The following is a 22,319-nucleotide window of genomic DNA, read 5'->3' as shown; positions in this document are numbered from 1 at the left end:
CACCACTTCCTTTTTTTAGCTCATTTTTAATCATGTCACTCAAAACATCTGATTTTGAGAATTTTTCACCCATTTTTAACCAGCATTTTTCATTTGACACCACTAAGAACTGCTCACATAGGAAGAATTCCTTTTTGATGCTTTTGGAGAAAACTCCAGACGCTCTTTTTTTCATTTTTTGTGCGTGTGGTCTTTCTCAACTGGGAATTCCGCCGTAGTACTGCTACAAGAGGAAGTTTGAGGCGAGTAGGGGTCACTACCACATGATTCCCGACACACCAGAGCAGCTCCATCATAAGGAGGCTTCTGAACTGCAGAGCCACGTAAGTGCAACAAACGTGAACGAGTGTCCATGAAAAACCTACGACGGGTCTATTTCCACCTGAACACATCACGGTGGGCTTTGTGTAATATTTTGATGACCTACACGAGGGGGTGAGCGTATTTGCAACAGCTTCCAATGCAGTTGTTGTGACATGTGAGGTGTTTGGGCTGCGACAGGTGAAGTACAAGGAAAAGTACGAGAAGGAGAAGGGCAAGGCCATGCTGGACTTTGAGACTCCCACGTACGTGACGGCCAAGGAGGCGCAGCACATGCAGAGCCAGGTAACGAGGCCGCTCGTCACGCTGTGTGTTAACGCCTAACATGTGACCTTAACACGTGGGGGATGGCAACCGCGCTGAAGGATACGTCCTACATCTGACTCGTGACTTGTGCGGTGGAACCTCGGTTTTCGGCATCAATCCGCTCCAAAAGGTTCTGACGAAAACCGAAACATATGAAACCGAATCGGCTTTTCCTCTAAGAAATGCAGTAATCTCTTGTTTATTGCAGTTACGGAAATTCATGGGTGTCCAAGGTGCCATTCTAACAATATCATTTAACAAGAAAAGCAACAGCAGCAACCAAAATGGACAAATCTTCCAAAAGTTGTAATTTTTATGAGAATAACGTTGTAATATTATGAGGAAAAATGTCATTTTAGTTGCATAAAGTTGAATTATTAAAGAAAAAAATTGGGTTTTTTTGTTGTAATGTGAGAAAAAAACAAAACAATGAATAAAGTTGTAATTTTTGGAAATTTAGGTTGCAGAAAAATGTATAATGTTACGAGAATAAAGTCAAAATAATGGGAAAAAAGACATAATTACGGGAAGAAAATTTGCAAGAAGAAAGTTGAAATAGTTGGAAAATTTAAAAAAAACCCCAGCAGAAATGGAAAAAAAGCAGCTGTAATTTTACAAGAATAAATTCAAAATCTGAAAAAAAAGTTGTATTCTAACGACAAAAAAAGTCACAACTTTATGGGAATAATGATGTAATATGATGAAATATAATGTAATTTTAGTTCATTTTAGTAGCATAGAGTTGACTTTTTTATTACTTTTTTGAAGTTGTAATATTATGGGAAACAAAATAAAGTTGTAATTTTTGGAAAATTAGGTTGCGTAAAAAGTTATAATATTATGTGAATAAAGTCATAATTAGGAGAAGTAAATTTACAAGAAGAAAGTTAAAATAGTTGGAAAATAAAAATAAAAAAACAGCAGAAATGGAAAAAAAACAGCTGTAATTTTACGAGAATCAAATTTAAAATATTACGAGAAAAAAAGTTGTATTCTAACAAGAAAAAGTCACAATTTTACGAGACTAAATTTGTAATACTATGAGGAAAAATAATGTCATTTTAGTAGCATGGCGTTGAAATATTAAAGAAAAAGTAAACTGTGTTTTTTTAAGTTGTAATATTTTGGGAAACAAACAAATCAAAATCAAATGGTAATTTTTGGAAAATGAGGTTGGGTAAAAAGTTGTAGCATTATGGGAATCAAGTGAAAATATGACAAAGAAAATTGACAAAGATTATTTAACAAGAACATTTTAATATTTGGAACATTTCAAAAAAACAAAAATGGGGAAAAAAAGAGCACTCAACTAGTTTTTAGGCACGCCGTTTGGCTGTACAAAAACCGTGGACATATTTTTGGCAATTTTTGAATGACATGAAAACGGAGGTTCCACTGTGTTACCGTGACACGACGTGAAGGTAGAGCCCCTGAACTAAGAACTAAGAACATTTCCTTTTTCATCTAAATGTAATTGTAGGATTGTAACAGGATATACGGTATTTGAATTCATGGTTTGAGGTGTGTTATTATTCTTTGTCACACTCCCAGCACACACACTCAGTGCAGCATGCTCACGTGTGTGTTCCTGTCTTATTTCTGCGGCTACCAGAAAGACTATAAGAAGGACTTTGAGGAGTCCATGAGGGGCAAGAACCTCTCAGGCTTGGAGGTCACGCCTGCCATGATACATGTCAGACACGCCACCAAAATAGCCAGTGAGGTAACGAAAGGAGTATCTGTCCCCAAACCACCCTGTGAAGTACTACCCCCCACCATCCCACCAACCCACCAACCCTACCCTGATCTCATCCGTCCCTGTAATCTTACTAGCTCACAACCACGGTCCCTTTTTTCACTCATAGCCTTTTTTGTTTTGTACAAGTCTTTTTGGGAATGAAGCCACACTAAATAGCACTAAAGGTGTTTCTTTGCTTTGGAGTTAAGGGTGCACCTCACACGTTTTACTTGGGATGACTGGATTTAAAGCTGCAGTGCAAAACATTGACACTCAATCCTAACAAAACATGGATTTCACTGTGACTTGAACTGACACACTGTCGTTTTGGCCTGAGTTGTTTTGGAGCCTGAAAACACAGAGATATGAGTTCCCCTCATGTTCCGTACTGACACGTGCAAGTACACAACCGAGGTCATGATGACGGACCACAGTGCTGTCGGTTGTGTTTCGAAAAGGTCCATACCTGTCACCATCAAGGAGACAAACTAAAGCTGCAGAAGCCGAAAGAAGTCATTTTTGTCAGCATATGGATACAATAAAAACGTCCCTGTTTGATAAATGCCACAACCTTCTGGAGAAGACCCTTTGAATGTGTGGCATGACACCTAGATGCATTCCGGTGTGTACAAACGTATCAAACTGCCACATTGTAACACCAAATGTTGATTTTTTTATTCCCAAATGAATAAAATAGACTGAATACATACAGTATACGTACAGGGGTTGCTTGCGGCGCTCTTTAAAAATGTATTAAAATATATTTATATATTTTACATTATTTATTTTGTATTATTTGTATTTATTATTATTAAATATTTGATTGCATTTGCAAGAAGAAAGTTGAAATCGTCGGGCTGCACGGTGGTCTAGTGGTTAGCATGGTGGCCACACAGTAACAGCCTGGAGATGGGAAGATGAGGGTTTGAATCTCCGTTGGGCATTTCTGTGTGGAGTTTGCGTGTTCTCCCCGTGTGTGGGGGGGTTTTCTGGGTACTCCGGTTTCCTCCCACATTCCAAAAACATGCATGTTAGCTTCATTGGGACCCTAAATGGTCCATAGGTATGAATGGGAGTGTTTGTCTATATGTGCCCTGCCATTGGCTGGACACCAGTCCAGGGTGTACCCTGACGCCCGAAGTCAGCTGGGATAGGCTCCAGCATGCTCCGCGACCCTAAAGAGGAGAAGCGCCATAGAAAATGGATGGATGGATGAAATCGTTGAAACAACAGCAAAAATGGAAAAACAGCTGTCATTTTACGAGAATTAAGTCAAAATATTAAGACAAAGAAGTCGTATTCTAATGAGAAACAAAGTTGCAATTTTACGAGAATAAACTCGTACGTAATCTTATGTGGTAAAACAGTAGCTACACTTGAAATAAAGAAGTCATAATATGAAAAACAAACTAAACAAAAAAATATGTAATTTTTGTAAAATTAGCTTGGGGAAAGGTTATTATATTATGGGAATAAAGACATAATATTACTAAATGAACATTTTACAAAGATTATTTAAGAAGAAAGCTGCAATATTTGGAAGATTTGGGGGAAGAAAGAAAAAAAAAAGCAAAGACTGAAGTTCATACTAATAATAGGCTGTTCCACCTATATCACAAGGCCGAAATGCAGTTCATTTACTGGCATATGCTTTCATTTTTCACTGTGTGGCTCTCGGTGGGAAAATTTGGGCCACCCCTGATTTAGTCAGCAGCTCCATTCTCCAAGCCAGTCATAATTAGCGAACGCCAACTTTGTCAATGCAAACAGGCATCATATGATTATAATGGCACATTACTTACAGACACCGAGTCTCCAAGGCAGAAGCGTATTAGAAGGTATTCAGTAACAGAAAGCATCCGGTGTGTTAAGTCTCATTTGCATGCCTCCCGACATGACAGTACAGTCTCCATGTCTATTTGCATCCTCCTGCAACTTTCACATTCCTGCTCCTTTGCAGCCGCATGCCGTGTGTTTTTGTGTATTTGTGCGTACCTGTGTATTTGCTCGTTTCCATGCTGTCTGACCAAATGTGGTTCACCGTATCTGTCATCAGGATTCTTGCCAAAGTCACCAGTGTCTCCTTACCAAAGATGCAATGCTTTTTTTTCCAATCGTTTTTTTGTAAAAAGCTGACCGTGACTTTGTTCTCGGAGGCCGGGTGACTTTGAGCTTGCCACTCCACATTTGCCTGGCCTGCCCTGTGCGCCTCTCCGCATTCTCTCTGTTCTTCTTCCGTCCTGTAGAAAGAGTACAGGAAGGATCTAGAGGAGGGAGTGAAGGGTAAAGGGCTAACTGTGCTGGAGGAAACTCCCGAGCTTTTGAGAGCAAGGAATGCCACTCAAATCCTGTGTGAGGTATGACGACGACTGGCTGGGTGACCGAGGCGGCTACTACCCACTACCCCGCTCTCGGTGCTCCGCCACCTGCTGAAATCTCTTAACTACGCTTCACCACCGCACTAAAAAAAGGGCCGACTCTTGTGTCCCCGCTTGATGACATCACTAACGTTTGAGCCGTCTTCTTTCATAGAGAATGTAACAATGAGTGTTTCCCCTCCTGAATGGACTTGAACTTCACAGTAGACCTCCTGCTCTGATTTTACATTCACTATCAAGCTTATGGTTTTTTAAAAATGAGCACAAGTCATATTCAGTTTTACTTGTATATAATGGACCCTTGGGGTAGACAGTAATCCTTCACTACATCACGCTTCCAATTTAGCAGCTTCACTCTATCATGATTTTTCAAAAATATATTCATAAATCATCGCTGTAAATTTGATTTATTTATTTGCCCAAGTTAAGCATTTTCAAGTATCAAAATGGATAAAATACAAATGTCACGCATTCAGAAGACGCATTCACAAACATTGTGATGTGTAGTGTTCAGCAGTGGTCACTAGGTGTCAGTCATGTCACATTGATGGGACAATAGCCCCTGCAGGAAGTACTGTAAAAAAAAAGGAATAACAACAAGGAACTGAGTCTTTATCATGACTGATTTATGTGTTAAATGTAATGGGTAGTACAAGTGCAAAGGTGACAATAGGGGTGTTATTTCATGTCTAGAGGGCTCTAATGTCAAAAACCGCATTTAGAAGGTTGTAAACAGGTTTTCTATGCTCTAACTATGAAAACATGTCATTTATAAATAAGGAATCCTACGTCACAGAAATTCACTTACCGCCGTCTGGTCTGAAACCAATTAGCCGCGGAAAATGAGGGATTACTGCACTCCTAGTTTGAAATCCAAACAAATACAAGGTGGGACAACCTCTTGGAACGGGAACTTGTGATGGTCCCCTAATTGTATTTTGTTAATTCACATGGCAGCAGATAAAACGGCACAGGCAGTACAAGACAAAATGTACCACATAATGTACCAAAAGCCATGCGGAGAGTACTTTTGACATTTGTTTTGGATTGACATTTGTAGTACAGTACAAGTTCACTGCCAGCTAGTTATGTGTCCCAATCACTAATTCTGCCTTAACACACTTTCCCCGATAACCACTGCAAAATCTCCTTTCTTTCCAGCTTTAACAGAAGATTTACAACTGCTGTCTGATTACCACTTTTACTATTTGAGTGTAATTCTGCTAACCAAAGTTCCCGACAAGACGTCTGGTTTTGCAGCCCTCCTCAGTGTGAATGAGTAGAAAGTCCCTCGCTCCTGCGGGCCTACGACGCTTCTCAACCAAGTGCTTCTCGTGCATGACTCTTTGTGTGATGTTTGACCTTTGCAGAGAGAGTACAAGAAGGCGCTGGAGCAGGAGATTAAGGGCAAGGGAATGTTGGCTTTGGCGACGGACACCCCGGACTTCATGAGGGCAAGGAACGCCACTGACATCCTCAGTCAGGTCAGAATGCAACACGGTGTTTCCCATGCAGTCGTTTGCCCAACTGCTACAAATAGATTTGGCGTTTCCTGTTCGGGAATGTTCTCGACTGTTAGGTGGCGGTACGCATCGAAACTCACAAAATAATCATCAAATGTACTTATTTGGTCATGTGATGCACACAGAGCAATGCTCCATTGTCGTTGCGCTGTGAGGCGTTCAGGTGCACTTGTAATTATGACTGTTAGGCACTAATTGTGTTCAATTTGTATTCACGTACCCGCTATTACAATTGGTGTACCCCTGGGGGTACGCGTACCCAACTCTATGCTAGTATTTGAGAAAACAAGAGGAAAACATCAAAATTGTCCCAATGTTGTATATATCAGGGGTCACCAACCACCCGTCTGTGGGCGGGGCCCAACCGGGCTGCGGGAAACTCTCGGTTGCAATGATAAAAAGAACAAAAAACTATATAAATAAGTACATCAAATTGTATGTCAATGGATATCACTTTTGGAAATACGGGCCATTATTGTATTCAAAAAACAGCATACAATTAGAAATCCCACAGTTGCATGTTTGCATGTTGTTCGTTGTGAGCGGCAAGCCGTCCCACTTTGTTCGACGGTCCTTCAACGCACCGTCTTGCTGCACAGATAGACTACTATACTGTATTTTTACCCATTTTCTTTCACCTCATATTTGCTGATACTCTGCAGGAATGCATAAAGGTAAGATCTGATGACGTTATTGAGTGCTACTGTAAATATTTGTCCGGTCCGGTTAATTCATGCTAGCACATGCTAGCCTGTTGTGTCACACATCAAACAGCGACGTTATAATCTTCTCTCTGAAAAACAAACTCCAGGCTCGTATTGATGAATGGTGGCTCTGTATTCTTTCTGTGCTTTTAATTTGATGTTCTTCGTTCCCGTTTTATTTTTACACACCACATAATAACTAACTGGCTTTTTACCGCTATAATGTACGACGGTGTTGCGGATTCACTCTATCACAGTTTTTCAAAACTATATCAGTTAGTAAACTATGCTGTTTTGTGGTTGAATACTGCCTATTGTTAGTCAAAACATATTCATATTTAGGCCAAAAGTAATTATTTGTTGCCTAGTTAAACATTTTCAAGCATAAAAATGGCTAAATGAAGTAAAATACAAAAAAATAAGCATTCAAAAGACACATTCAAAGATGATATGTAGTATTCTATGCCGGTCACTAGGTGTCAGTAATGTTACTGTAATGTTCGGTGAAACAAGTGCCAGGCTTTTATTGCAGGTTTGAGTTATCTCACAACAATCCCTAATAAAAATCCCTAATAAAAACACAGGCTACTGTCCCGGCCGTAACCCACGCCAAGCTGAAACCCAACTCTAAACCCCCTTTACTTCCTGACCGCCACTGACTCTCCTTCCCTAGACAACATATTTAAAGCAACACACACTTATTTATGTCTTAATTGGATTATTTACCCTTATTATGCCTGCTATATTGGGTAATAGGAGGGTAAAAGTGATTATAGGGGTGTTATTTCATGTCCGGAGGGCTCTAAAACCGTATTTAGAAGGGGTCATGAACAAGTTTCCTATGCTCTCACTACCAAATATATTCCATTTACAGATAAGGAATCCTACATTGTGGAAAGTGATAAATGAGGGACTAGTGTATATTGATTTGAACAACCATCCCTCAGTATCACCAAAATTGTCCAACTGCACCGACCCTGACTTTGTGTCCATCAGTCCAAGTACAAGCAGATTGCGGAGATGGACCGAGCCAGCTACACCACCGTCATTGACACTCCGGACATCATCCACGCTCAGCAGATGAAGAACATCGTCAGCCAGGTGGAGGATCGATCCCGGCCAATCCAGGAAAGAGGCTGAAGTTTGAAAACCCGAGTTGACGTGTGCCCTTTTCCAACAGAAAAAGTACAAAGAAGAGGCAGAGAAGACCATGTCTCACTACGTCCCTGTTCTGGACACTCCTGAGATGCAGAGGGTCCGTGAGAACCAGAAGAACTTCAGCACTGTAAGTAAACAGGATGAACGATGGCGAGGGATGTGCCTGCCGGTCAAAGGCTGCACTTGTATTCATGAATAGAAATAGTTTTCATTTATATGGCGTGGAAGACGATGGACGTTTAAAGTGACTCTTGATCATTTTGCAAAGCTTGTAACTGCACTTGTGTTTTTCTCCCTGTAGCTTCAGTACCAGACTGACCTTAAATACATAAAGGGCAAAGGGTCTGCTGTAATCAACACCCCTGAAATGCTTCGTGTTAAAGAAAATACAAAGAATTTCAGCTTGGTATCTACTCTGTGATATATATATTTACATATATTTATACATATATTATTTTTTAACACTGACTTTTAACACGTTTTCTTCTTCAGTTTTGCCTCATCTTTAACAGGCCCTAATACGCCATCCTTGTGTTTTGAAGCAAACAAATCCATTTTAATCTTCTTGGACATGCTATTGCATTCACGCTGCTAACCCTTGGCTATTTTCGCCTCGGTTTGTTGTTGTGTGTCGTGGGCAGTGTTGTTCATTTTTGTGTTGGAGTGATGTGAAACATAATCAGGTCCTGTTTATGTGTATAAACATTGGCCTGTAGGTTTGCTAAGGCAGTGATTCTCAACTGGTTTCTGGTAGGTTGCTGGTCTTTGCACGGGGAAAAATGTAAGAATCGTACAAAAAGTTTCCGGTATGGATCAACTGGTAAGTGCGTTAGGGGGGGGAATTCGCCCTCATTTAAGATTCTCAGGTAAGACAGGACAGCAGACTGTGAAGCATTTCATGCCCGACTTTGAACTGTTGGCCCAGGTGGTGGTGGTGGTGAGTTTGGGTGTACAAACGTGTTGTTCCTGAAATGATCATTCATCTTGTTTTGTGTGATTTTACGCTACCTCAGATTCATTGTCTTTTCATTCAATATAAATATTTGAGAAATTTCATTTGAAAAGTTTCTGCAATTTGGGTCGCTGCTTGTCATGAAGGTGTGATGGTGGGCACCGCAGCCCAACTAGTTGAGAATCGCCGTGCTAAGGGAAGGTTAAAGAAAAGTTACACGTGTGCATTCAGTTGATTTTGGGACGACAAACATGCTTGAGTTTTCTGCTCAACTGGTTTTGCTTTCCCTCCTCGTCCACATCAAGATTCAGTACAAAGAGGATTTGGGAGGAGGGACCGCAGTGCCCGAAACCCCCGAGATGGAGAGGGTTAAACGAAACCAGCGCAACATTAGCACGGTAGTCCACAGAGTCACCTTGCCTTCCTTCATCATCAAGCCCTCCTTCCATCTTCCCAACCTTGGCGCTGTCTGACAATACCGCCCGACTCCCATCATTACTATTCCCTTGACAGTCATGTTAATCCACCACTTCTTCAATTTAACCGGATTTTTGAATAACCACGTTTCTATTTTAGTTTCTGCAGTTATCCAAAGTGAACAAATCATTTTTCATGCTCACGATTTTAATGATTCCTCACTTCTAAACCGAAAATAATCCACTAAAAGGAGAATCCCCCATCCTGGGAAGAAAGTGCGTCTACGTTCACCCTGCTGTTGTTGAGTGAGTGGATGGACGGGTTGTGTTTGTTGTCTTACTTTGCACTTTTGTGACATTTGCAATGGGCAGATACGGTACAAGGATTCTCTGAGTCAAGGCACAGCCATACCAGATCTCCCCGAGGTGAAGCGGGTCCGGGAAACCCAGAAGAATATCAGCTCGGTAGAGGACAGAACACCAGTGATAAACATGCCCCCACCCCCCGGCACACCTCCTTACAGTCATTACCCCTGAGATCCTCTGACATTTTCCAAATGCCTTCTGACCTCCCCAACTAGGAAGGCCTAGCCATCTTCCGTCCTAACTAAGATCCCTAAATCCCTCCTGTTGTCCAGTGTGGGCTGATGACTTTGTTTGGGACTGACATCTCTTTTTATCCCTTCCACATTTCTTCAAATAATCCACCTGCTTGAAGTTTTTATTTCAGTATTTCTGCAAGATCCCAACCGATACTGTTGATACAATTGAGTTGTTATCAGTATCAGTTTATCGCAACACTATGCTATGACAGTTTGTCTATTGACAGAGGACTGTCTAGACTTTTTTATGCGCTGAAAAAGCAGTTTAAAATCTTTGATAGTTGGATGGTGAGCCCAGCACAAAAAGAAAAGACTAGTAATTAAGGGACATGTCGAAGCCAGACTACTACTACCATCTGCTGGGATGGAGCGGTAGTTGTAGAGCAGGGGTGTCCAAAGTGCAACCCGTGGCTGTTTTTTATTGGCTCTCCGCACATTCTGTAAATATAATTGAACAAAAATTTTAAAAAACAGCAAAAATGGACAAATCCGCAGGTATCGCTTTGCAAAATGTGAAAGCGGCCCTTGCATCCTTTCATTTTTCAACCTGTGGCTGTCACTGGGACACGTGTGGGCACCCCTGTTGTAGAGCAAATGGCTGCCGTGGCTGATGGCTTCCCAGGCCTGCTTTGCATCCCCAAATTCCAGTGTCGGTTGGGCTCTGCTCTTGGAAGGTAAAAAGCACTTTGAGTGTCACCAACATTTTTAACTTTTTGTCTCATTCCAAGCTGCAATACAAAGAAGAATTGGGACGAGGCACGTCAGTATCAGAGACGCCAGAGATGGAGCGAGTTAGGCGCAATCAGCAGAATATTAGCACGGTACTCTGTAGAGTGACCCTGAATCTTTCTGTGCGCCACCTTTGCCTCCATCAATCCCTTAGCTCACCCTCATTCGCCCTGAAAAGCCACTGTAACAAATTGTTTTGTGTGTCACCTGTCAGTGATAACACCAGCGGGTGCAGGTAAAACCCACTGTTTGGCTAACACGCTTCTTCATTTCTCAGGACAAACAAAAGCTTAAAGCTGTGCCCTGTTGTGGTCTTTGGTGCTGTGCTGTGCCGTCTTTTACAATCGATGCTGTATTTGTCTCTGACTGATGCGCGGTCTCGTCTCCTCCTGCCATTGGGCAGATCAAATACAGGGACTCTCTGGATCGCGGAACAGCTATACCAGACCTGCCAGAGGTGAAGCGGGTCAAACAAACCCAGAGGCACATCAGCTCGGTAGTGCAACACGACCGACCCACGTGTGCTCCTAACAAGAGTGGACATTAGCAACGGCCACCATAGGACCATTTGCTTCTCCCCGCTCCCACCATCTAATCACGCCCCGATCACCTCTTGCTCACTCAGCTCATCTTCATCCAAGGCGCAGACTTCCTGAGCTGCCATCTTTCACCTCTTTGACCCTCATGCAGCCTTCCATTCCCCCCTTAATCTTCAAACGCCAACCCCTCAAGCTGAAGCTGACACACGCTTCCCTCTACGTATGGTACTAGCTAACCCGCCGCCGGCTTTCCTCCCACAAAGCCGCCGTGCGTTGCTCTGTTCCTTCCCACTCCACAGCTAATGTCTGGCTAAGTAGCCTGCTGACGTGTGATGAGGATTGTGCTTGACTGTTGGGTTCATCAATCACTCTATAGGACCAGTTTCTCAGACGCTGCTTGACTAGGTTACTCCAACAAAAATCAAGCTACGCCTTCTCTGAAACTCTCTGGAAGCTTCTCTGTTGAAAGCAGTCCTATAGGTGTGTGACAGTGTGTGTGTGTGTTTGGTACCCAGTGTCTGACCCGGCCCCTTGGGGTGCTGTGCTTCTGTCCTTTAGGTGTTGTATAAGGACAGTTCTGCCAAAGGAACCCCCGTGGTGTTCACTCCAGAGATGGAGCGAGTCAAAAGGAACCAAGAGAACATTAGCTCGGTACCTGCAGAACCTCTGCAAGAACATCTGCTGGAGAAATGTTCTGCTACTCTGCGTTAACCCTTGTCTAACAGACTTGTCGTCTTGGTCAAGCAAAGGTCCAGTGTGAAGGATTTAGGGCCCCTTCGTGTCTTTGTTTAGGAAAAACAGCAAACATGACTTGTCCTTCGTTTTCGCAGACAACAGATACCATCGAAAGAATGGTGCCCCAAAGATCCACCACAGAAAACGAGTTGTTCAGCAGAACATGATACAGGTGCCCTCGTTTTAAGAATACCTTCCCATAAATGAATGAAAAACATCATTTGTTCCGTCAATACCTGTTGGAGAACCAGTTAGAGCGAAAGACTAGACTATGTGCAGCTACATCATTATGGATAAAGATACGTAGTGTCTACCCGGATGTTGCAATGATGACCAGGAGGTGGTCGAGCAACAACCTCTTTATTGCCAAAACGAGTGCCAATGTGAGTGACTTAAGTGTTCATTGAAGTATGAGTTCCGACTTACATTCAAATTCCACCTACAACATCTCTTAGGAACGGAAACGCGTAGGTAACCGGAGGACCATCTGATATCTACGAAGCAGAGGATGACGTTAAAAGGTTTAGCTAAGTGCACAGTGGTTAGTACATTCATCGAGAAGTTGCTGCTGTTTGCACGTGATCGCATTTCAGAGTCTCCAACCACCAGATCTTGCAAAATCCTCCACACTGGTCCTTATAATCCTATTAATTTCCCCCAAGTGCGCTCTCTTTTTAACCGTTTAATCCCACAGCTGAGCCTTATCTGTGCACACCCACGGCGCTAACCTCTTGTGTCGTCCAAACTACTCCACGCCATCCTGTCCCCCTTCCGTCCTCCTGCTGAACTTTGGGATGCGTAATCTTGTTTCGCTGTGATAGTTTCCTCCCTGCTAATTCATTCATCCGGTTTCCCAATTCTCTTGTATCGCTCTGTCAAGTCTCGTTGCCCTCCATGATGCTATGAATGCTAACGACGATGCTAAGATGCCTTCGGTTTTGCAAAGGTTCCAAACTCCTCACTATGTGTCCCCATTCCCCGCCAGGTGTTGTATTCCGACAGCTTCCGCAAGCAAGTCCAGGGCAAGGCTGCCTTTGTTCTGGACACACCTGAGATGAGGCGTGTCAGGGAAACCCAGCGCATCATCTCTGGGGTAAGACAAGTCTTTATCTTTAGTCTGCCAACAGCAGGACGGGTGGCGGTCGGTTAAAATGCCAGTGTGATGGAAGCATCGGGTGCGTCCCGCAGGTGCGATACCATGAGGACTTTGAGAAGAACAAGGGCAGCTTCACTCCCACCACCTCGGACCTTGTGACGGAGCGTGTGAAGAAGAACACGCAGGACTTTAGCGACATCAGCTACCGCGGCATCCAGAGGCGCGTGGTCGAGATGGAGAGGAGACGCGCCATTGAGCACGACCAGGAAACCATCACTGGTAGGACCGCACACAAGCTCAGACATGTCGTATTGCAGTATGATTTACTCCGCACCCACAGGCTACATTCACTTATTTGTGGCGGGCTGCCGAAAATCCCATTTGGGCTGCCACAAATGGATTTAGAATTAGATTAGATTCAATTTAAAATAGGACTCAGCATGATTGACACTCCAGTGTTTTGCATAGGCTACATTCATTTATTTGTGGCGGGCCACCGAAAATACATTTGGGCTGCCACAAATGGATTTAGGATTAAATTAGATTTGATTTAAAATAGGACTCAGCATGGATTCATGCTGCAGTGTTTCGCACAGGCTCTTATTCATCTATTTGTGGCGGGCTGCCAAAAATAAATTGGGACCGCCACAGATAAACTTAGTATTAGTTTGGATTCGATTTAAAATAGGACTCAGCCTGGATTTACACTACAGTGTTTCACCGTGAATCACCACCTTACCGTGGTGGAGGGGTTTGTGTGCCCGAGTGATCCTAGGAGCTATGTTGTCTGGGGCTATATGCCCCTGGTAGGGTCTCCCAAGGCAAACAGGTCCTGGGTGACGGGCCAGACCAAGAGTGATTCAGAAGACCCCTATGAATAAACACACGAGGAGAGACCGCACCTCGCCCGGAAGTGGGATACCGGGGCCTCACCCTGGAGCCAGGCCTGGCGGAGGGGCTCGCAGGCGAGCGTCTGGTGGTCGGGCTTTCACCCGTGGGACCCGGCCGGGCTCAGCCCGAAGAAGCCACACGGGATCTCCCCCCCGTAGACCCACCACCTGCGGGGGCAAGCATAAGGGTCCGGTGAATTGCGTTTTGGGTGGCGGTCGAGGGCGGGCACCTAGGCGACCTGGTCTTCGGCGGCCAAATCTGGTTCTTGGGACATGGAACGTCACTTCTCTGGCGGGGAAGGAGCCCGAACTTGTGAGAGAGGTTGAGACATTCCGACTAGATATAGTCGGACTCACCTCGACCCACAGTTTGGGTTCTGGATCCAAACTCCTCGAGAGGGGCTGGACCTTGTTCTACTCTGGAGTTGCTGCAGGGGAGAGGCGGCGAGCTGGTGTGGGCTTATTAATAGCCCCCCGGCTCGGTGCCTCTGTGTTGGAGTCATCCCCGGTAAACAAGAGGGTCATTTCCCTACGCCTTCGGGTTGGGGAAAGGGTCCTGACTGTCGTTTGTGCGTACGCGCCAAACGGCAGTTCAGAGTACCCAGCCTTCCTGGAGTCCATCAGAGGGGTGCTGGAGAGCACCCCAACTGGTGACTCTGTCGTTTTGCTGGGAGACTTCAACGCCCATGTGGGCAATGACAGTGTGACCTGGAGGGGCGTGATTGGGAGGAACAGCCTCCCCGATCTGAACCCGTGCGGTGTGATGTTGTTGGACTTCTGTGCGAACCACAGTTTGTCCATCACAAACACCATGTTCCAGCATAAGGATGTCCATAAGTGCACATGGCACCAGGACACCCTAGGCCGCAGGTCTATGATCGACTTTGTAGTCGTATCATCAGACCTTCGTCCGCATGTTTTGGACACACGGGTAAAGAGAGGGGCTGAGCTGTCAACTGATCAACACCTGGTGATGAGTTGGATTAGATGGCGGGGGAGGATGCCGGACAGACCCGGGAGACCCAAACGTGTAGTGAGGGTGTGCTGGGAACGTTTGGCAGAGTCTCCTGTTCGTCGAGTCTTCAGCTCTCACCTCCGGCAGAGCTTCTCCTGCATCCCGGGGGAGGACGAGGATATAGAGTCCGAATGGGCTCTATTCCGTGCCTCCATTGCTGAGGCAGCCGATCGGAGCTGCGGCCGCAAGGTGGTCGGTGCCAGTCGTGGCGGCAAGCCCCGAACCCGATGGTGGACACCAGAGGTCAGGGCTGCCGTCAAGCTGAAGAAGGAGTCCTATCGAGCATGGATGGCTTGTGGGACTCCTGAAGCAGCTGACGGGTACCGGCAGGCCAAGCGGCACGCGGCTTCGGCGGTGGTCGAGGCAAAAACTCGGGTGTGGGAGGAGTTCGGTGAGGCCATGGAACACGACTTTCGGTCGGCCTCGAAGAGGTTCTGGCAAACCGTCCGGCGCCTCAGAAAGGGGAAGCAGTGCCCGGTCCACACTGTTTACAGTGGGGACGGGAGCCTGCTGACCTCGACTGAGGATATAGTTGGGCGGTGGAAGGAATACTTTGAGGCCCTTCTCAATCCCACTGACATACCTTCCCTAGAGGAAGCAGAGACTGAGGATACGAACGCGGACAGTTCCATCACCGTGGCTGAGGTATCTGGGGTAGTCAAAATGCTCCCCAGTGGCAAAGCTCCGGGGGTGGACGAGTTTCGCCCTGAATTCCTCAAGGCTTTGGATGTTGCGGGACTGTCTTGGCTGACACGTCTCTTCAACATTGCGTGGAAGTCGGGAACAGTACCTCTGGATTGGCAGACTGGGGTGGTGGTCCCCCTTTTCAAGAAGGGTGACCGGAGGGTGTGTTCCAACTATAGGGGGATCACACTCCTCAGCCTCCCTGGGAAAGTCTATTCCAGGGTGCTGGAGAGAAGGGTACGACCGTTAATCGAACCTCGGCTACAGGAGGTGCAATGTGGTTTTCGTCCTGGTCGCGGAACACTGGACCAGCTCTACACCCTTGCAAGGGTCCTGGAGGGTACTTGGGAGTTTGCCCAACCGGTCTACATGTGCTTTGTGGACCTGGAAAAGGCATTCGACCGTGTCCCTCGCGGTGTCCTGTGGGGGGTGCTCCGGGAGTATGGGATTGGTGGCGCGCTACTACGTGCCATTCAGTCCTTGTACAACCGGAGCAGGAGCCTGGTTCGCATTGCCAGTAGTAAGTCAAGCCTGTTTCCGGTGAACGTTGGCCTCCGCCAAGGCTGCCCTTTGTCCCCGATTCTGTTCATAATTTTCATGGACAGAATTTCTAGGCACAGCCAAGGTGTCGAGGGAGTCCAGTTCGGGGGCACTAGGATCTCATCTCTGCTATTTGCAGACGATGTGGTCCTGATGGCCTCATCGAGCTGTGACCTGCAGCGTTTACTGGGACGGTTTGCATCTGAGTGTGAAGCTTCTGGGATGAGACTCAGCACCTCCAAATCCGAGGCCATGGTTCTCAGTCGGAAAAGGGTGGATTGCTCCCTCCGGGTTGGGAATGAGGTCCTGCCCCAGGTGGAGGAGTTCAAGTATCTCGGGGTCTTGTTCACGAGTGAGGGAAGGTTGGAGCGTGAGGTCGATAGGCGGATCGGCGCAGCGTCTGCAGTAATGCGGTCGCTGTACCGGACCGTCGTGGTGAAGAGAGAGCTGAGCCGGAAGGCAAAGCTCTCAATTTACCGATCGATCTATGTTCCCACCCTCACCTATGGTCATGAGCTTTGGGTCATGAACGAAAGAACGAGATCGCGGATACAAGCGGCTGAAATGAGTTTTCTTCGTAGGGTAGCGGGACTCACCCTAAGAGACAGGGTGAGGAGCTCGGTTATCCGAGAGGAGCTCAGAGTAGAGCCGCTGCTCCTTCACATCGAGAGGAGCCAGCTGAGGTGGCTCGGGCATCTAGTCCGGATGCCTCCCGGACGCCTCCCTGGTGAGGTGTTTCGGGCATGCCCAGCCGGGAGAAGGCCCCGGGGAAGACCTAGGACACGCTGGAGGGATTATGTCTCACAGCTGGCCTAGGGAACGCCTCGGTGTCCTCCCGGTGGAGCTGGAGGAGGTGGTCGGGGACCGGGAAGTCTGGGCTTCCCTACTGAGACTGCTGCCCCCGCGACCCGGACCCGGATAAGCGGAGGAAAATGGAATGGAATGGAATGTTTCACATAGGCTTCATTCTTTTATTGGTGGCGGCATGCTGAAAATGAATTAGATTAGATTACCACAAATAGATTTCAGATGAAATTACGTTAGAGTGGATTTAAAATAGGACTCAGCATGGATTTACACAACAGTGTTTCACATAGGCTACATTCATTTCAGGCTAAATGTAGTTTCGGTGGCCCACCACAAATAGATTTAGGATTAAATGAGATTTGATTCCATTTGAAGTAGGATTTAGCATGATTTACACTACAGTGTTTCACAATCATTTATTTATGGCGGGCCACCGAAAATACAATTGGGCTGCCACAAATAGATTTAGGATTAAATGAGATTCTATTCAATTGAAAATAGGTGCCATCATGGCGCCACTCCTAACAACTCCATCACCAACATCAACACCAAAGCTTCATCTGTATGTGTTTATTTATTTCTTTGCAAATGAATTGGAGTAGATTGAGGATCATGTGTGTCCCAATGAAACAACACTGCTGTCTAAAATACCACCTTTCTCAGTGCACACAGGTATCACATCAGTATAGTTGCACATTACTTACAGACATGAGAAAAGCGTATTAGAAGCAATTCCGTAATAAAAAAGCGTCCGGTATGTTTTCTGTCATTCAGTTTATGTCATTAACTGTGTCACCAAGTCAACTCAATAACTTATTGCGGCCACTAGGTGTCGCCAAATAAACCAACCACTGCCCCACATGAGCTTAATGCAAGCTGCAGGACTAGCCAAATGATGAGAAAACGTGTGCCTTATACGACATATCATATTCATAACTGCTGTGTCAAGCTTGGCCAGAGGGCTTGGAGGGGGAGGAGCTAGTGACGCTGTAGCGCAGTGAAGCCTTAAATCCCTGAGTGGCTTTGTGTCCTCAGATCTTAGAGTGTGGCGTACAAACCCTGGTTCTGTGTTTGACTACGACCCCGCTGAGGACAACATCCAGTCCAGGAGTCTGCACATGATGTCAGGTGAGTAAGTCCTATCGGGTACGATGATGAGTCGTCACTGAAGCACTGAAGCTGGTCGCAGGTCAGCACACCGCTAGCAGCACAGAGTCAGCTCAAAGGAATCTCACTCTTGTTTGTACCAAATGTGAAAACTGGAGGCTTTGTCATTTCTGTTTTCCCTGACGTGGTGGTGACAGTGCAAGCTCAGCGCCGCAGCAAGGAGCACTCGCGCTCCACCAGCGCGCTGAGCGGCATGGCGGACGAGAAATCCGAGCTGTCCCAGGATGCGGACCACCACATGTCCCTCTACAGCAACGGATTCATAACTTCCTCCATGGGTAAGGCCCCCCCCCCACATACACACACCCACCCACCCACACCCACACATCTCCCAGACACATTTAGGACGCCTCGTTTGACGGCACGTCTCCCTCTGTGTGCAGGCTACCAGCATGCTAAGACTGTGGAGGTGCAGCAGAGGTCCTCATCAGTGGCCACGCAGCAGACCACCGTGTCCTCCATCCCCTCGCACCCCTCTACCACCGGGGTTAGTCACACACACCGTTTCAGTTACATCAGGGGTGCCCAAAGTGTGGCCCGAGGGCCATTTGCAGCCGGCAGCTGTCTTTTTACCGGCCCGCGGCACGTTGTAAATATAGAATTTAATAAGAAACCTACATAACTGGTTTTCATCACAGTTATGGCTGCCATACGAGGCTGGCTTATAACAGTTTGCCAATGCATTGGTTATTTATTCATGTTTATTTTGAGATGTTTTCAAAAACTGATCGATAACTTGCTTTGATTTCCTAAGTCAAGCTGACAAGCTGATATTTTTGAGTATTTTTGTGCATGATCAGAAAATATTAGAGTTTAGAAGATACGCACTTGGGTTCAGGACTTTTTTTTATGTCAAAATGAAAAGAACAAATGCATTTAGCAGGAAATATGAAGTTATTAGTGACACTTTATTTCCAGGCTTTCTCGAGGTACATCAAATAATGGGGCCCGTGGGCCTTGAGTGCCACTGACGCTTTAGTTTGTAGGACCCAAAGAGCCAAAGTAGGACTCAGATTGACCAAAATCCATCATGCATTGCCACAGTATTCATGTTTGTGGTCCTGACCCGTAGTATGGGACACCTGGAGGGACCAAAACTCAGCACAGATGACTTTTCACCTTCTTTTTGGGACTGATAAAAAGCAGGAAAGCCCAAAATCTGCTCGCCCTATCCAAAGTCTCCCAACTTACTCCTCCCTCCTTTCATTCCATCGTCAGAAAACGGTGAGAGCCATGTACGACTACCTGGCGGCCGACAGCGACGAGGTGTCCTTCAAGGACGGCGACGTGATCGTGAACGTGCAGTCCATCGACGAGGGCTGGATGTACGGCACCGTGCAGCGCACCGGCAAGACTGGGATGCTGCCGGCCAACTACGTTGAAGCTATTTAACTTATGGACACAAACGCGCCCACAGGGATCGGTGCAATGTTTGCAATGTGTGTGTGTGTGTGTGTGTGTGTGTGTGTGTGTGTGCGTGTAAAATGTCTATTGATTGTGTTGTCTGCTAGTAAACCTGTGGATGTTTGTCCAAAGTCTGATTCTCCATTCTAGTCCTCAAACACGAACAAGAACTCTTTGAAGCTGATCCGAGACCTTCCTTCTCTCTCTGGAGCAAACATCCTGACTCATGTAAATCTTAAAAAGAGCTAATAGAGATATATACCATCAGTGCTGGAGCAAGAGAGCGATGCAACTGGCAAAGACGACCCGAGATCTACGACAGAACAGCTAGAGAGTGTAACCTCCATCTCCCAAGACGGTTTCTCCTCCGTGAATGACGGCTGACCACTGTAGCCCACTAGCACAGCGTGTGTTTTGGTGTTTGATGGCGAGGGGATGTCCTGTACCTTCAGCCTGTAGCTAATAAAGCCAAGCTCCTGCAGCACTCTGCCTCCATCTTGTGTGTTCTTTGAAGGCCGCTTTGCTCCTGGTTAGCAAAACCGACCTCCGTTCCACTCTGCAAGTGTCGTTGCACAAAAATGCGTAAGCAAAATGTGTGCGTTTAAAAATGCAGTTTGTTCAAAAGCGGTGTTTGCAGTGTAAAGAAAAATGTCAGTGCCGATCATTTTGATGTTTCAAAACTCACACGGAGACTTCGGGGTTTTGTAAGACCCGTGTCACGTGGTGGCTTACAGCCGTGTGATTGGATTCCAAAATGCAGAGACACCGGTGGCAAGTTAAATGAGTTTAATACTCTTAGTCGTGTAATAAACAATACAGTGCAAGAAGAAAAGGCTTCTTGAGATGTCATCTGTACTTCTGTGAAGAAGGTGTCGGACGTTTCGCTCCTCATCCGAAGAGCTTCGTCAGCGAACTAGTAAGTGCTGGTAGCTTAGGCATAAGGCATAAGGGAAATTCCAGAAACATCTATTGGAAAATCGACCACAGCTTGTCGTAAACACTAAGGATGGGGGGAATCAGACCAATACTAAAGAAAATTGGATCAAAAATCTGTCAGACAGAAGCCTCTCGGAGACGGAGAAGGCAGTATTAACCAAGGGTCTCAACTTCTCAGTGACTCCTAAAACGATACCCACAGTAGACTATATCACAGCAGCTGAATCGGCCATCAGGAACAATAACCTTTCTAGAACAGAGGCAGGGGACCTTCGTCTGAGAATATCGGCCCTTCTCAGTAGTGCTAAACCACCACCGTCCAATATCACGGTAGGTGAGAGGAAAGCATTAGCGGCTCTGCAGAAAGATGAGAGCATCACCATCTTACCAGCTGATAAGGGCAGATGCACAGTGGTTCTCAACACATTGGACTATGAAGAAAAAATAACAAGTCTAAATAGTGATGCCAACACATATGAGCAACTTAAAAGGGACCCATCCAGTAGGTATAAGAAAGAAATCATACACTGTCTCCAAAAGTTACAGAAGGAAGAACTAATTGACAGACAGATGTATCATAGGTTATACCCTGGGGAGGCTACACCATGTATCTATGGCCTTCCAAAAATCCACAAGGAAGGGTTTCCCCTCAGACCCATTGTCTGTAGCATTGACTCTACCACGTACAATTTAGCTAAATATGTAAAAACAGTCTTATCCCCATTGGTAGGCAACACTGATCATCATATAGAGAACACAAAAGGGTTTGTGGCGAGCATCAAAGACCTCAGATTGGAGCCAGAGGAAACTTTGGTGTCTTATGATGTGACTTCACTTTTCACATCTGCCCCCACCTCAGCAGCAGTCTCGGTGGTGAGGAAGAGACTGCTTGAGGACTCAACTCTGCATAGGAGAACAAAACTTAGTGCTGACCACATCTGCCAATTATTGGAAATTTGCCTTAACACCACATATTTTCAGTTTAGAGGGAAATTCTACAGACAAATTCATGGTTGTGCTATGGGCTCACCAGTCTAACCCATAGTGGTGAATCTGTACATGGAAGAGATGGAGAAACAGGCTCTCACATCCTTCTCAGGGACAAAACCAAGGCACTGGTTTAGATACGTGGATGACAGCTTTGTCATAATCAAAAAACAAGAAATTCAGTCTTTCACAGATCACATCAATGCGGTGGACACCAATATCAAATTTACTCGCGAGGACACTAAAGAGAACCAACTAGCCTTCTTAGACTGCAAGGTAAGTATAGGAGAGGACAGACAGCTACTTACAGAGGTCTTTAGAAAGGCCACGCACACTGACCAATACCTGCTTTTTGAATCAAACCATCCACTACAACGTAAACTAGGGGTTATTAGGACCCTCCAACATAGAGCGGAACAAATACCAACTAGTGCTGAGGGAAGGAAAAAGGAGACACAACATGTCCAGAGAGCGCTCTCAACCTGTGGGTACCCGCGGTGGGCTTTTAACAAATGTCAAAAGAAGAGAGTAGGGAAAGAAACCCAAAAGCCCACAGAAGCAAAAAGGAGAGGAGTGGTAGTCCCTTATGTAGCTGGGGTCTCCGAAAAACTCCAGAGGATCTTATGGCAACACAAAATTCCTACCTATTTCAAACCAGTAAATACCCTGAGACAAAAACTAGTACATCCTAA

The 22,319-nt window shown here is 45.7% G+C and overlaps 1 protein-coding gene across 18 annotated transcripts in view; it reads left to right on the top strand.

The window, feature by feature from the left end:
• neb (nebulin) overlaps window positions 1–20,188 on the top strand; it is a 106,001-nt gene extending 85,813 nt beyond the window's left edge. For 6 of the 18 annotated variants that reach the window (XM_054788120.1, XM_054788106.1, XM_054788104.1 and 3 more), the window contains 19 exons: window positions 219–323; window positions 502–606; window positions 2,240–2,350; window positions 4,612–4,722; window positions 6,114–6,227; window positions 7,967–8,071; window positions 8,151–8,255; window positions 8,430–8,534; window positions 9,386–9,478; window positions 9,869–9,961; window positions 10,827–10,919; window positions 11,231–11,323; window positions 11,925–12,017; window positions 13,087–13,194; window positions 13,290–13,476; window positions 18,169–18,261; window positions 18,438–18,578; window positions 18,684–18,787; window positions 19,519–20,188. In XM_054788120.1, coding sequence (XP_054644095.1) covers window positions 219–323; window positions 502–606; window positions 2,240–2,350; window positions 4,612–4,722; window positions 6,114–6,227; window positions 7,967–8,071; window positions 8,151–8,255; window positions 8,430–8,534; window positions 9,386–9,478; window positions 9,869–9,961; window positions 10,827–10,919; window positions 11,231–11,323; window positions 11,925–12,017; window positions 13,087–13,194; window positions 13,290–13,476; window positions 18,169–18,261; window positions 18,438–18,578; window positions 18,684–18,787; window positions 19,519–19,692 — 2,133 coding nt within the window. In that variant the 3' untranslated portion in view covers window positions 19,693–20,188. The remainder of the gene's footprint in view (window positions 1–218; window positions 324–501; window positions 607–2,239; window positions 2,351–4,611; window positions 4,723–6,113; window positions 6,228–7,966; window positions 8,072–8,150; window positions 8,256–8,429; window positions 8,535–9,385; window positions 9,479–9,868; window positions 9,962–10,826; window positions 10,920–11,230; window positions 11,324–11,924; window positions 12,018–13,086; window positions 13,195–13,289; window positions 13,477–18,168; window positions 18,262–18,437; window positions 18,579–18,683; window positions 18,788–19,518) is intronic. The other 12 variants (XM_054788108.1, XM_054788109.1, XM_054788110.1 and 9 more) reach the window with 12 other exon arrangements.
• The last annotated feature ends 2,131 nt before the right edge of the window (window positions 20,189–22,319 follow it).

The sequence above is a fragment of the Dunckerocampus dactyliophorus genome, chromosome 9 (assembly GCF_027744805.1).
Source record: "Dunckerocampus dactyliophorus isolate RoL2022-P2 chromosome 9, RoL_Ddac_1.1, whole genome shotgun sequence".
In the NCBI taxonomy this organism is placed as follows: Eukaryota; Metazoa; Chordata; class Actinopteri; order Syngnathiformes; family Syngnathidae; genus Dunckerocampus; species Dunckerocampus dactyliophorus.
The sequence above is the reverse complement of the archived record's forward strand: the minus strand, read 5'-3'. Positions and strand labels throughout refer to the sequence as shown.